General features: G+C 39.4%; 1 protein-coding gene across 4 annotated transcripts in view; it reads left to right on the top strand.

Moving 5' to 3' along the window:
- Positions 1 to 15,932, top strand: part of FARS2 (phenylalanyl-tRNA synthetase 2, mitochondrial) — a 255,244-nt gene that overhangs the window by 167,748 nt on the left and 71,564 nt on the right. For all 4 annotated transcript variants that reach the window (XM_062569999.1, XM_062570001.1, XM_062570000.1 and 1 more), the window contains one exon: positions 4,393 to 4,544. In XM_062569999.1, coding sequence (XP_062425983.1) covers positions 4,393 to 4,544 — 152 coding nt within the window. The remainder of the gene's footprint in view (positions 1 to 4,392; positions 4,545 to 15,932) is intronic.

Here is a 15,932-nt window from a genome sequence, read left to right as displayed (position 1 = left end):
TTTTCAGTTGTCCCATGTGACAGGACAAGAGGCAATGGGCAGAAATTGAAGCACAGGAAGTTCCGCCTGACCGTGAGGGGGAATTTCTTCCCTGTGAGAGTGACGGAGCACTGGACCAGGTTGCCCAGAGAGGTTGTGGAGTCTCCTTCTCTGGAGATCTTCAAGGCCCGCCTGGATGCAACCCTAACATGCTCTAGATGACCCTGCTGATTGTGGAGGTTGGACTAGATGATCTCCAGAGGTCCCTTCCAACCTTACCGATTCTGTGATTCTATGATTTTATAATTCACAGTGTGGAAAAAATGCATCCTTTAGTTAATTTGAAACCTGGTGCCTCCCTTACTCTCTTTCCTCTTTTCCCCTTGCTTCTCTGAGAAACAGTGAATTATGTTTCCCTCTCCATGTTGAATGAATTAACGGTTCCATGCTGGTTTAGGCATTGACAGGCTTTTATGTGATCCTCAAGTCAAGGATAGGGCATTTTCACCCATGCCCGAGGAAGATCTCTTCCACCCAGAAAATGGTCCATTTACAAGCAAGGTGTCTGATTTCCAGGGGTAACTTGTAAATACATGGTGTTCCCATTATTTGCAGGTGTGTTTGCAGAGGTGAACAGCTCTGTTGTGGAATGTGAGCTGCCATCCAGTGATCTCACTGAGTGTTCATTGCCCCTCTACATTGGGCATCTTGGAGCACAGCTGGAGACTAATGCTCTTTTGCAGTTTCCTGCAGAGCAGACCAGTGTATCACTGCATTACTGTAATCCCAGAACATACCTGTGTATCTGCCTATTAGATTTTAAAAAGGTTCTCTACTGAAATTTTTCCCTTTCCTCCTTGAGATGTATGTGTGTATTGTTATACATAAATGTGTGTGTAGATACATAGATAGATCTGTGGGTATATATGAAGTGAGTGTGTGTATTTGTGTATACACATATGAATATATAGAACTCCCTGTATATAACTTAGGGGGAAAAAAAAGAAATTTGATTTGGTGAAGGAAAGGGCAGAAAACTTATCATAATGGAAGATTGTGACTGGGAATTTTAAACCATGACAGCCAAGAAATTCAAAATTATGTTTCCTGCAGCAACTGTAATTTGTCTGTGCTGGTCATAAATACAAAAGCATAAATCTAGGAGCATATACTCTAATACAGGATACTTCATTATGTGCAAGGGGTCTAAGTTACAGCTGTAAATTTGTGAATTTGAATGTCATGCCTGTTGCATGTTTAAATTTCCCATGATAACATTGAATTAATGTAGTTTCAGCGTGGAGTGTATTAAGAAAGGTTTCGCTATTACAAGAATGTAGTTTCCATTTCAATGAGCGTATTATCTTACATTAAAGCCCTGTATAGTTTATGTACATATTTGTCTAAAACATAGGCGATGCAGGACTAATAAAGCTTGGCAGCCATAATACTGGTAAGTCTCATATTTTTCAGCCTAGACCAGTAATGGCAGTAAAACATGGCTGGCTTTTTAATAGTTTGGCTGTTGTGGAATTGCTAAGCCAGTTTTTGGTACATGTCATTGATAACCTTGTATTTGTGTCATAGCTGTCAAAATATAACTATGACTTTTTTCCTCCACGAGATTTACAGTTCTTTCATTGTGTCATCAGTACCAGTAGCAGTGAGAAAATTTTATTTTAAGGCCATATCACAGAAATTCTCCTATTTCCTTTTGCATGTTGCACTTCGATTACTGCACCTGGAGAAAACATGAACAAGCATTTCTGAAAACCCCTGTGTTTCTTCCTGTATTTCAGAACTTCAGGCTAAAAACGTTCTGTAGCTTTGTGTTGACTTGATCACTAGCACTGACTGTTCGTTATCGTCATGTTTTTTTCCTCAAGAAATGGTTCTGTTATTTTCTCTCTTGTGTAGCTGTGAGGTACCTGGATGCAGGTTAGCCAGCAATCCTTTGCTGTGTGCGAATGAAGAGAGAAAACTCGGTCAGTGACTTGATTCCATGTGTCAAAAATGTCCCACTGGTGTGGCAACATACTGAGTGTTTGCTATTTTATACCCATAAATGAATTCTGGTGGATCCTACTGCTGCTTAAGACAGCTGTCCACCAGTGCCTCAAGCTGCTGTAGTTCTTGGTCTAGCATATGTTAGCACAAACCACTGTAAAGGGCAATTTTCAGCAGGCTACGCCAAGCGCTGAGCTGCCATGGTGAAGGAACAGGTACGTGTTTTTTCTGTCGACTGCTGCAGAGGTAGTGATCTCCGACAGAAAGCTAGAGCAGAGAGCTGGGAATTGGGAAGGCCTTACGCCACCGTAGCTGTTTGCTGTCACAAACTCGCGCAGACCTGAATCTTCAGTGATGCATTCCTCTGCTATGGCAGCCCGTGACTGCGTGGGCTAGGCAGGCTGGCACAGCGGGATACTATTACAATTTTGGTACCCAGTTACTCTTTTTAAACTAAAATTAGCATCTTGAGAGAGAATAGTTAGCAGTGTCATTAAGTATTTCTTTAATTTATTAACCATGGACAGCCAGAAAAGGATATCATAGAGTCATAGAATCATAGAATCGGTAAGGTTGGAAGGGACCTCAGGAGATCATCTAGTCCAAACTCCCTGCTCAGCAGGGTCACCTAGAGCATGTTAGACAGGGTTGCATCCAGGCGGGCCTTGAAGATCTCCAGAGAAGGAGACTCCACAACCTCTCTGGGCAACCTGGTCCAGTGCTCCATCACTCTCACAGGGAAGAAATTGCCCTGAGTAGAGGGGCAGGATCACCTCCTTCGACCTGCTGGCAACACTCTTCCAAATATATGTGATATATGGCTATGTAGATATATGGATATATATGGATATATATGGATATGTGGCTTATAATGCATCATGGAATGGGGATCATCAAAAAGCTTCTGTATTATTATTAAAAACCCTAGTAATTCAGTACCCCTACATTCTTTCAGCTTGGGTAATTGAAAAATAAAATGTCATTATTTGCAATGTTCCTTTCAACTTGAGCTCAGTGGAATCTTATAGTGTAATTACGGGGAAAGCATTCTTTTGTTTTCTGAAGCTATTGAAGAATGGCTAAGAGAGTGCACTGCAATATTTGAAATGGAAAGTAGACAGAAAATGTAATACAGTGCAGTAGCAACATGCATCTACAAATCACCAAAGAAATGGTGCAGATTGGCTGTGCATCAGCAGCACTCTCTGTGAGGTGCTCTGTGACCAATGCAGACCAGGATTGTGCAGGTGGTATCAATTGTACCTTTTCCTGAACCTTTTTATTTTACTTGCAAATCTTAATAAAAATAAAAACTAACAAGAGATGGTCAGGCTGGGATATCAGAGCTGGCTGGATGGCAGAGGAGGGCAGTGTGCTAGAAGTTGAGGGCCAACATGCGGGATCAGTTAACTGCTGTTAGCTTTGGAGAGCAGAGTGTGCTGGAGCTCTCCAAAACTGTGATGAGAGGTAGCTGGAACTGGTGGCTGGAAATGCCAGCGCAGATGAAAACATGGTGGAATGAGCACATTGCTTTCAAGAGGGGCCTCTGATATGTCTGTAAACTCAGAGGGAGACAGCTTTTGGGGCTGCTGTTTGCTTGAACCTGAAAACAGATCAAAGTCAATAGGCTTTAGGTCACTCCATTATTAGAGGGCGGGTGAGTTTTGAAAAAAGGACGGAGATGGCAATGGGATCTGTTGGAACAGAGCACATGTCTGCTCAGGTGTCTGAATATAATCTTAGTAGCTTCATTTTGACCTGCTAGTTGGAGACTCTTGTCCTACCCTGTTCATGTTTTTTAGATGTAGCTAATAAACAATTATGTAGCTCATGTAGCTCTACAACAAACAGATCAATACATTTCAGAGCTGGGAATTTTATCCATATACTAACTTTAGCATTGATACAAGACTTACTGCAATGATATTGACTGGCCAGGTGGTAAAGTGAGAGAATGATTTGGAATTATTGCCTTGTCTTTTACCATAAATGATTTTTCTGTGTAATAAGTCTCTGTGAAAAGGTTAGCACTTAATACTAAAAAAGTTAGACTTACTATTGTAAGCATTTGTTCTTCCAGTCTACTTTACCCCTTTGGTATACACACACATGCATGCACACACAAAATTGCAATAATTCTGTTTCTTAAGTTAGTAACATACACTTGATAATGCAGAAACAGGGCCAGATCCTACAGATGATTACGTGGGCTTCTTTAGAAGATACTTTCTAAAATAAAATCTTTCTTCTCAGTTGTTTCCAAGGCCAAACTGTGCTTCAAAATAGATTTCAGAAAGCATCCAAAATACATATCCTGTATATTACACAAATTCAAAATAGAGTTGTAGGTATTCCTACCCAGGCCAGCCGTTTATAATAAAGGTATGTATTTTCTTTTTTTTTCAGCCACTCAGCAAATATCCACCTTTAATCAATGATATCTCGTTTTGGCTGCCTACAAAGACATACTCTAAAAATGATTTCTATGATTTGGCCCGAACCATCGGTGGAGACTTGATAGAAAGGGTTGTCCTACTGGATGAATTTACCCATCCAAAGTAAGTAAAATTTATTTTACTTATTTTTCCATATTGTCAGAATATTTTTAGTGCTATATACCAATAAATTCTTGATGTTTATAGTGTTTGTACATTTCATTTTTTTTTGCTCCAAAACATTTTCTTCCACACTCTCAAGAATAAATACTTTTATTTAAAAATATTACTTAAATTTTAGTTTTGTGTTAGTACTGAGCTTACAGTATTCACAGTGCAATCCCAATGTGTTGTACCTAGTTAATCATAGTGCTAGTGAACAACTGCTTTCCTGAAGACATCTGTCAATGCATCATACTCTTATCCAGAGGATGTCTAATATTCTTGTTCTGCTCTTTGACAGGTTTGTGTCTGTGTTCTCTTCCTTTCTTTTTCTGGTCTTCATCCACTAGCAGACCTTGCCTGTAAATATCAGGAGTAATAATGACTGGTTGCAGAAGACTATTGTTAGCATTTGGTGGGGAGAGAAAAACAGTTTTTTTCCTATTTCTGATACATATTTATGCTGCTTAGCAATCTCTCAGACTGCAGAATGCCTTTTTATTGATACAGCAGCATTGATATGACTATTCTGGGTGCAAAGGTTAATTGTCCAACTGATACTATCAGTTGTCTCAAACAGTGACAAATACCAGCTATTGCATATGCACTTTTCCAACTTGCTCATTCCAAATAAAGAAGTAAATATCCTACTGGCTAACCAAAATTGTTTTCTTAATTAATCTGTCCTCCTTGGTTTTTTTTTTTTTTTTTTTTTTTTTTTTTTTTTTTTTTTTTTTTCTGCTCTGAGATACTTTGACACATCCTGAATACATACCAGTATGGCAGTTGATAAGTACGAGGTGTTTTCTTCCTGTACAAAGAATACTCCTCCAGTTCCCTCTGCAGCTTGGACAAATGAATGGGAAGTATGATCTCTCCCTGAGAATTGTCACACTAATTTAGGACTTTGCTAGTGTTGCTCAGTGTTCCCTCCCTAAAGGCATTAAACCCTTTTTCAGCAAAAGTCTGAATGTGCTATAATACTGCATGGAGTAAACACTTCTCACCTTCAGGCCAAAAGGGTTTCAGTGGGTGTTACTGGTGGGTGGTTGGTAAGTGGGATAGTACTCTTAATGTATTCCACTGCAACAACAATAAAAAGAAACCTTCTAAAATGCACCAGTAAAAGACAGTAGTTCAAGCAGATGATCTACCTCATTAAAGAAGAAGAACTATAGATAAAGGCTGACTTTGATGTTAGCCATAAGGGTTGCTCTGCCGTTTCTTCTTAGACCACAGGGTGTGCACATACAAAACTTGCTAAGGTGTTGCAAACTGATGACATAAACAGTGTAAGTTGTTTTTATCTGTTCTGCAAAGCCTTTGTAACTGATTCTTTGAAAAAAAGAGCGTTCTGCTTAGTCTTAATTCCAAGATAATTGTCTTGTTTAATGACTGGTACAGTGGCTTCTTTTATTCAGTATTACAGAAAAGCCTCTGGGCACAGAAATTAACATTAAAAACCCCCCTGTGTTGTTATGGATCTGTATGTTATGGATCTGGATGCTTGTAATCATTATCTTGAATTTGTAGTGATTCTTATGTGGAGGATGGAGAAAAAGTATATAGGATAGGAAAGTCTGCAGTGTTCCTGTCTTGAATGTTAATTACTTATAAGTAAGTCTGACAGTGAAGCAGTTTAATAAGTTCATGCCTGTAGTTGATCACTTCTGGAATTTAAAATTCAGAATTTTTCATCCTTTAAAAATGCCACTTTCATGCAATTAAAAGGAAGAGGAGTTAGCACACTTGGAGGTCTTATTTTCCTTTTTAATCCACCTTTCTTAATTGGAAAGATTGGAAAAGAGAAAATGCCACACAAATAAAGCTAGTTCAGAGCACAGAAAAGAGGTCTTTTAATTCATATACTTTATAAAGGCTGTCTCTGTCATAGTTATCTCTGTGTAGTTATCTACAGACTTTTCTGTGATTCAGAGACCTTTCAAGGTTCTACTAGGAATCAGATTGATAACCATGCTGCAGTTTGTAGCAATTACAGTTTACATTAGCAGTGAAATGTATTCCTATATAGGGAAAAGGAAAAGCAGAAAAACAGCATGAGATAAGTAATTGTTTAAACAGCCATAGCCTTCCCATCTGTAAACAAGGAAGAGATGTCTGTTTGAAAAAAGGAAGAAATGCTGCATTTCTGGGTTATCCACTTTGCAAGTTGATGATGTTGAGCCATTTTCTAGGAAAGCACAGGCAATTAAAGATACAAGGGGAAGTATTCTCACTGCTGAAAGCCAAGATTTAGGGGAATGCCAAGTTACTGTGCTAGGTTAATTAAGAACTGTTCCAGCCCGAATGCACCTAACATAAACTTGACTAAACAAGACACAACATTCAGGTAAAGTGAGTAATGTGAGATATGTGAAGAAGGCTTTCCGGCAAATAACCTTTTTGGTTCAGTTTAGTCTGCCAAAATGTCTTGTTTTTTCCTGACAGCTGAAACTAATTGTAATGGAAACTAATTGCTAGCCTAATGGGGCTAGATCAATTGTAAAATGTGGCAAGCAGGAATTATTTTATAGTCCAGTCGTATCTTAGTCTGAGATGGAAAAAGTAGATGCTCCCTATTGGAGAACAAAGTACTAGCAGTAGTTAGAGTATGTGGACACTTCTATATTTACCTCTTTGAATTCTCTTGTTCCTGTAAAATCCTGTTCTTCAGTGCATCAGGTAGACCTTATGTAGCAAAGAAACCAGTATGCTCCATTCCAAGCAGAGAAATGAGTTTTAGCAACTAAGGCAAGGTAGATACCATTTAGTAAAAGTGAGTCTGAAAACTAGGATAATTATAGAGGTGATCAACAAGAGTCCTGTGATCCACAAGAATTTCATCCTCTCAGTTTCATCCCAACTATTCCAAGTGAGCTCCCCTGCCCCATACTCTCCTTTTGAATAAAGATTTTGAATTAAATGGAGAACATGGATTTTTCCAGTGGCTGTAATCATGACATGTCTGTCTACATTACAGATATGTGTCTGTGTGAGATGTCAGGTGAGAGGAGATGGCCATGAATCTCAGCTGTGGCTGGGTACCTGCAGTTGGAAGATACCTTCTTCCAAGTGCCAAACAGCATCCCTCCCACTCTGTGAAGCTCAGGCACTGGTTGGTGGGTTTATATCTGGCAGCCAGACCAGAAAATCTGGGAACAGAGGAGATCCTTGGGTAGAAAAGAAGCAGCACCTGTGTGAAATGCGGATGTTGTGTTCTAGACATGAGGATGTGGAAGAGAATGAGTAGTACACAGGCCTGAACAGCTCAGAGCCTAATTCTGTCTGTGGTTAATGCCTTCCCTTTGCCCTTATGGCAAAAGGCCATCACAGAGCTTTAGTACAGAACACAAATGGAAATGTAAGGCCTATGATCACTTTATTTTTAGGATATTCTTGGAAACTAGATATTGTATTAGGCTTGTGCTGATGATGCTGTCGGGTGTAACTTCATTCAATATGAATAAAGCACAACATGGCTGCAGTCCTCAGGCATTTAAAGAATACATCGTTGGAGATGGAGGAAAAGCTGTGGTTTTGCTGAAATCCCAAAGCAAGTGAGCGAAATTGTGGAGGTTATAGCAAGAACAGGATTGGAGGACCTGCAAGGCATGTAGAATAACACTGTCCCTTAGCAGTGGACAAAATAATTTCTACAGTTTGCCTTGTGGATTTAAGCTGTCCTTTGCTTGATGCATTGGCCACAAACATTTAGATTTCTATAATTTTGATTAGCAGAACATACTTGTCTGTGCATAGCTTGTAAAATCAGTTCATTGTGATCTACTTTTAGTTGTCAGTTCTTATATATGACTTGAGCTGTGAGACTAGCCACCAGAAGATAGTGGCCTGTTTCTACTACCTGGCTGGATTTTTTCTTTCAAGAAAGAAGGACATTTAAGCATTTTTAAGGATATTTAAGCATTGCTGTGCAAATACATGATGAAAAAGAATTTGTGGCTGATGTTTTTCTCTGTGGAACATTCCAGAGAACAAACATTTGCAAAAACAAAGAGGATATTTTAGACTGTATTGATGCTGAAGGGAGAACAGAAATTAGTGATTTTCTCATTATTTTTTGCAAAGGGTGCTGCACTCTTAAGTTCAGACTTATACTACTCAGCTTGTCTAATCTGCCTAATCAATATGAATGTCTTTCAGAAACTAAATCACAAAAGGGTTCTATTTTCAGTGTCAAGACTTCTCCAGTTTCTGGAGGGGGAAAGGAAGCAGGTTTCAGAGAGATAAAGAAGGTCGGCTGAATGGCATCAAAGGGTAGGAAGATCTGTGCCCATTATGAGTAAACAAATCAAAAATGCTGCCATCGAGAGACTTCCAGTAAGAGCAGTATTTGGCATTTCTGAGAGTTTAAAATTAGTATTGCGACCATGCACAAATGGAATTCCAGCAATGATAATAAAAATGTACATGCCTAAAGTAGCACAGGAAATACTGGCTAATTGTGCAACAACTTGAAATAGAGACCTTGAAGTTGAACATGAAGTCTGTGATATACATACATAGTAGAAAGTAAACTGAATTTCCTAATATAAAGACCAGAAATGATGTAATAACCATTTTAAAACAAATGATTGAATTTTATCTCATGTGGTTACAAGTAAGGATAAGGGCAAGTGGGGAGACTGGAAAGAAGTAATTTGGCTTGTATTAAATGAGGATTGCAACCTGAAAATCAAGTAAAACTGAAATGCCTGAACTCAGGTAATCAGAAAAGGGTTAGAGACCACAATGACGAATAGCTTGTTCACACTACTCAAAGTCGGTAGAGCTAGTGCTGTTGGACACCTGGTTTGGTGAGGATGTCGCAGCCCAAAGCTAGCAGAAACACTTCTGAAGGATTGTGGCTTGGTAAGAGTCCCTAGGTAAAGTGCAGCTGCTTGGCGGGTCCTGCCCCAAAACTAGGGCTGGAGCCAGGGAGAATATCAGCTAAGTGATAGAATATTGTTTTAACTTGAGCTGTGGTAGAGGGGACAGGCTGAAGGTCCAAGAGATAAAGAGACAAAGGAGTCAAGGGTGAGTATCTAGCCCTTGCGATACAGTACCAGGAATAGAATTCAGAAATACTGAGGTTGTTCATCTTTACTTTAACTGACCACTGCAGGCCTTTTCTTCATCTCAGCATATTGTGTCTCTTCCACTAGATACATTACATAGCGCTGTGGGGTATTATGGATTCATCTCCCTGTTCTGAAAAAATATATATTCTGAGTTTTGCAGAGAGATTGTTTTCCTATGGCCATGATTTTTAGAAATTTCCCACTAAGCCTTTATTTCCGTGCAAAGAGAATGGAAGGAGGGATATGCCTCCACAGCTTCCTTTGTAAGGAAGATATTCAAGCAGGCTGAAAGAATTATACAACTGTAATCAAGAAATGCACTGTGTACTCAATGGTACTTAAGAAGTAAATTTTTAATCAGAACAACTAAAAATACTCTGAAAAGGCAATGTGGGAGACAGTAAGGGGGGAGGAGAAATTGATTTGCAGCATTTTGAAGGCAATGTTGTTAAAAATATAAGTGAGGGATGAGTAAGAAGGATTTATTCCTGCCTTTGAATGAACTACTTGCTACTTCTGGAGTGAGTGCTGCACACTTGTAACTACGTGTTAAATGAAGGGGAAGGAAAAGTATTGGCTGCTGCAATGTAGCAAGGTAGGTCAACCATGGCCCTACTTCCAGAGATACTGGGAGTAGAGTTCAGATGACTTGTGTCCTTTCTTTTCCATAAATTAAAGGGACTAGGTCTGTCAGATAAGAGTCAGATCCTATTGACTATTTTGTTTAGTCAAAGCATACCCCTAGCTCCTTACTAGTACGTAGAAAAATGCAATATAATAGACAATCTTATTTTCCTTTTATTGTCAGATGTGCTTATCAAGCTGCAGATCAAATGAAATACTTGCAGGTCTGGTTTATTTATTGAAGATTCTTTTCTGTCTTGGTTTTGTCTGGCTTCTGGAACAGGTGAATTAAAGCGGAATAATTCTGAAAAGCTGCTTGCTGCTGGTATTGTGCAAATTAAAACAATCAGTTCAGTCCCTGAACACCTTGTTGTTCATCAGCCTGAGTACTTTACAATTTGCAGAGGGATTCTTTGAGATTATCTTTAACTGCTGAACCGGCAAAGTCCCAGCAGCAGTTTCTCTGCAAAAACCCAGAAGCTGCTTTTGAGAGTAGCTATCAGATGATAGGTTTCCTGTTAAAGAACTGTGTTCTCCAGCTTTGAAGTTTTTCTCTCATATGGTCAAGCGAATGGAAGACTAGTATTTTTGCAGGAGATGAACAACTTGTTGGTGGCTCCGTGGATGCTAGTTGTCTTCTGACCCTTTTTTCAACTGTAGCAGTGGAGCTGCAGCTAGTACAAGGGCTACAGTAGTACCTCTGTGCCTCTTCTCTTTTCCCACTTTTGTCGAATAACCAGGAAGAGGGCCACCTATTTACTCCCATGGATTAGATCCTTGGACCTTTTTCTTTCTTTTTTTCTTTTTTGTCTTATGGGTTTCAATTTAGGAAACATGCCTGTAATAGAGGCTGTGTGCTTTTAAGTGCATTTTACTCCTATTATGTGTGTGTCAAGCCTTCCCCTGTTCCCCAAACTGACCTTATAGCCAGTGGTGTTTGCTTGGTTCACATTCATAGTGACCCCAAGTTACCCTTCAGCTTCCTTTCATTCCCTGAACTTTCTCCTTTGAAAAAGCAGCTATGTACAAATAGCAGCTCTTTTCTCTTAACAGATCCTGCTTAGAGGTAGTTGGGATTTTTCTGAGCAAATTTGTTTATCTACCTGTGGGCTGGGCAGAGAGAGATGCTTTATGAAGACATTCTGGTTGTGTTCCCCCAGACCCTGGACAGTCTGCTTCCTAAGGGAAGGTGGTGAGGTCTTCTCATCTTCCTAGAAGTTTTAAAGAGCCCAGGCGTGGGCTCCATGTCTGTGAAACACAAGGCAGCCATCTGCTAGTTTTTGGTTTTGAGAGATTGAGTAGAAAAGCTTTTAATTCCTCCTATTTTTCCTTGGTAGTACCTGCTAGGAGAAGTCAGAGATCTGGGATAGCAAAAAAGAGTATGCACTTTAATGGCACAAGCCAGAAGGTATTGTTTGATATGGAAGTAGGCCTTTTCACTATTGTATTTATTATGCATACAGGTGTAGAGTTGGAATATAGTCTGCATGTTTTTATTAAGCATCCTCTTAAAGATCTGTAATGCTTGGCCTGGAACTTTTGAATTCCAGTGTGAATTCAGATGTCCTATTCCCTCAGGCTGATTCAGATCCGCCCCCCCCCCTCCCCGAATAACAGTTCCCTGGCCAAAACTCTACAACCTGAAAGTGTCATAAAGAACTATCAGAGGAGCTATAGAGACACAAAAGAGTCTATCCTGTAGAAACAGTGTGACCTTGAACTGTTTGATATCTGCTTTTTCTGGGCATTTCTTGTTTCATCTGCATAAGATAGTCTTGAGAAACACCAGGAAATGCCTTAGCTTTGTTTTACAAAAACACAGAAAAAATCATACTCTTTACAATAAAATGTGAGTTCTATTACTTACAGCTTTTTTTACTTAGCTTTTGTCTGCTGCTTCAGACCTCTGATGCAAACATTCACTTGAAGATGGGAAAAGAATAATCAACCAGTCACGAAAGAAAGACTCTACTTTTTCTCCCTTTCTCAGTGTTCAGGCAGGCACCGTACAAGTAGCTATTCTTAATGGCTCACTATCGAAGTCTGAGGTTTCCTTTAAACCACTGTTCTCAAATCAATTGTGGGTCGGGCTGTGTTCTGCTGAATAGTCCGTGACTCTTCAGAGACTTCACAGAGAAAATGATCTTCACTAACAGAAAATAATTTACTATTAATGAGCTTCAGTAGGAGTCCCATTATTCTTCTTTGGTGGGAGGCTGGTGGCTAACACACAGACTTGTGGGAGGTTTGGTATTCAGGAAAGGAAAAAGATAAGTAACCACAGGATCCCATTAGAGGCAGGGGGGAAACACAGCCCTGAAGTGTGATGTATCACCAGTGATATTCCATGCGAAATGTAATCACCCTTCACGAGTAATGAGAAGAGAGGAAAACTTAAGTACATGAGCCACACAGAAGACAAATGTCAACTCCCTTATGTATTCAGGCAGATACAGAGCATAGGTTTGCTCTATAGAAAAGGGATCACTGGAGTCACAGTGAATCTTTCTAAGAGGCTGCTTGGGTGAAGAGCTTAACCTTTTTTCATCATGTCAACCCAGAGGCAGCCATTCACAACCAGTTCTCAGAGGCAGCCCAGAAATCTTTGCCACAATTCCCAAAGCACTTCACAGGAGGCATCATAGGAATAAACACAGTGATTTATTGACAAGCAGTGGGCTGCTGAAAGATAGCTAAACGAGTCAGCTGCTGCTGGATGCAAGGGGGTTGGCAATAGGCTTATGAGTGCTTCTAAGTTAAGAGAAATCCTAGTGAATCACTGTCCTTGTAGACCAGAGGCTGAGACTACTTCTGTGCAAAATATTTTCCATAATATGTAACTGTGACCATATTTGAATTTGGGAAGCATTACAATGGCTATGTATGTATCAGAGAGAAAACAAACAGTGAAATCTTCTGTAATCACATCCGTTAGATGTTAAATACTGCATTTGCTGAGGAACTTGAGATTAGTTTATTCTTACAATGCCTTTTGAAAGTGCTTTACTCAGCTGCTAGGATGAAGGAAGGAATTCACTATGTGGAAGAGGCGAATAGTCCTCCCTTCATCCTGCGCTTTGTCTCCCTCTTTTTACCTCACACTGGAAGGTTTTTCTTTGCCATTTCTCTGCCCCCATCCTCCTCTGCTTGGAGTGAGCATTGCTGTGCTCCTGCTGCAGCCTGAGGCTGGGATGCGCTCTCCCTCTCTTCTTAGTTTCAGCCCCTGCCCCATCTGTTCTCTCAGAATAACTCCTTAGCTGGCCAACCTCCCCCAGCAGGCGGGGAGGTCAAGACAGCTGGGTACTGTCACGGTCACCAGTCCTGCCTGCCCATGTTGCAGGTTGGGAAGCACAGCAACAGAGAACGGACGAGGGAGGGAAATGTGTTTCTGCTAGGTCTGTGTCTTCAACTAGTTTTTCTTCAGAACAGTAGTCACTCATCCTTCTTAAGAGTTTTTGTCTCACTCCTTCTTCATCAACCTTTAAATGAAATTTAGCAGGAAAGCATGGTATGTTTGCTTGCTGTGGTGTCCCAGTATTGTGAAGAAGCTCAACATGTGTGCTTAGCGCTTCTTTGGCAGATTCTGAGTTTCTCTAAAATTCTAAAATACAGGCATTTGCACTCATCCTGTGGCTAGAGCTTCCTAGAATTGTGTTTAGTCTGCTAATATGGTAGCCAGACCCCTATTTCTTAGGCTAGATTCGGCCGAACATAGCTCCTGTAGTGCTGCCAAGGTGGGAGATGAAAAGAAAAAGTCTTTATATGGCCCTCTTCACATGCTAGTGTTGTTACACAGAAGAGAGGTAATTTTAGGACTAAATAAGTAATCCTACTCTATGTATTTTATGGATCCAGCACACATTTTTGTGTGGAAAAAAACTTACAGATAGAAAGGATTTTTTATAAAGTTGAGTCAATGCACTGAACAGCTCAGAGGTTACTTACCTCTTTGCTGGAAAATGTCAGCATTTAGACTGAGGAAACAAGATTTTCTTTCATTTCAGAACAAACTAATGTCAGCATTCCTGAAAGAGATCATAATGTTTTCATGTTTTTTATTTTGTCCTTGATAGTTATTTTATTTTAACCTAACGATTTGCTTTAAATTATTAGTCCAATAAAACTGTTGTCAAGTTCTGTGAAGTGCTGAGCATCCTAATCTCTGAGTAAAATGAATAGAAATTCATGGGATTGTGTGCCCCATAGGATCTATATGCTTATAGTGATGGACTTTAGCTGCAAAGTTTACATCTAGAACTGTATTGCTGGTGTTCAAAATTGCTCCAGAATTCAAGTTTCTATCCTGCTTGCTTCAAATGCTCTCTGACAGTGTTAATACTAACACTAACTGCATGCAACTTATCTCTTATTTTTTATCTGAAATTACACAAAAGTATGTGCAAGGGAAGTGTGCCTTTTAAAAATTATTCTGTGGATGAAGGGAAATTGCATGTTCTGTATTTTTATGCCCACAAGTGCACAGGTGGGATAGATGGATAGTAAGGAAATGAATGACTGTTCATACTTTGCAACATTTGTACAGAATGATACTTTGTGAGTGAACATCAGAAAGGAGGTAGATGAAGATTAATTTAATGTAGTCCCATGGTTCTATTTTTAACACCTTTATATACAATGTTCTCACAGTTCTTGTTTGAGATATTGCCATGTCTATCCTGCAGACCAGCGAAAGAGGAGTAGAAGAATTAAGTGACATATCTGAAGTCACAGTGGGCTAGTCCATAGCAAATTTGGCAGCTTAAGTCAGAACATTAGCATCAGTGGTATTGAATAGATGTGATGAATATTTAGCATATGAAAACTGACTAGGATAGTGCAGCATATTTGACGTGGTCTTGAGCTAAATTAAGGGGTAGAATCAATTAAGCAAAGCCCAATGTTAACTGCAAGTTGTGTCACTTAGGCAGACTTTTTTCCTTAGTACTTGCTAGTACATGTATTTCTATTTTTTGTTTTATAATGTACTTTACTTTTCAGAGCTTCTCAATTTTAACAAGTCCTACTGAAATCATTGGGAATTGTAGGAACTCTGATCCTCTGCAAATTAGGCCCTTGCTCTAATTATTAAAACATTCAAAAAACCCCAATGCCAACAATCTGATGGGACACTTAGAAAAGTTAACCTACATATCCTTTGTGTTTTATTAACTAATTTTTATATTGACCATAATGCTAATCCTCCTGTTTAAAGTGTTCAAGAGTAGAGATGTGAGAGTATCTCAATATACAACTTTGGGGAGAAGATAATTGCTCTAATGAAAGGAGAAAAAAGGTTTATGAACTAACGTAATTTCATTTGAAAAAAAAAGAGAAGATATGAGAGGTTTTAAAATAATTGAAGATGATAAAGGAAGCCAATAGGAGCATTCTTCTCTATAGTATTGGTCCATAAGGAAACATTTAAAAATCCAACTAAAATATGAAGCATGGTGTGTACTGGAGTACTGGAAATCTTTCAAGCAAATAAACCTCTGTGGTTGCCCAACAGTTGTAAAGGCTGTCGATTCTCAGGCTTTAGAACATCCAAGTGGCATCTGCCTGGGGTCGTGATGATATCCCAATATGAATTATGGACCTGCAGAATTTATAAAATCACTGTTGTATTTCGTACAGCTTGGAGCCATCT

Source organism: Rhea pennata, chromosome 2 (genome assembly GCF_028389875.1).
Source record: "Rhea pennata isolate bPtePen1 chromosome 2, bPtePen1.pri, whole genome shotgun sequence".
NCBI classification, from domain to species: Eukaryota; Metazoa; Chordata; class Aves; order Rheiformes; family Rheidae; genus Rhea; species Rhea pennata.
The sequence above is the reverse complement of the archived record's forward strand: the minus strand, read 5'-3'. Positions and strand labels throughout refer to the sequence as shown.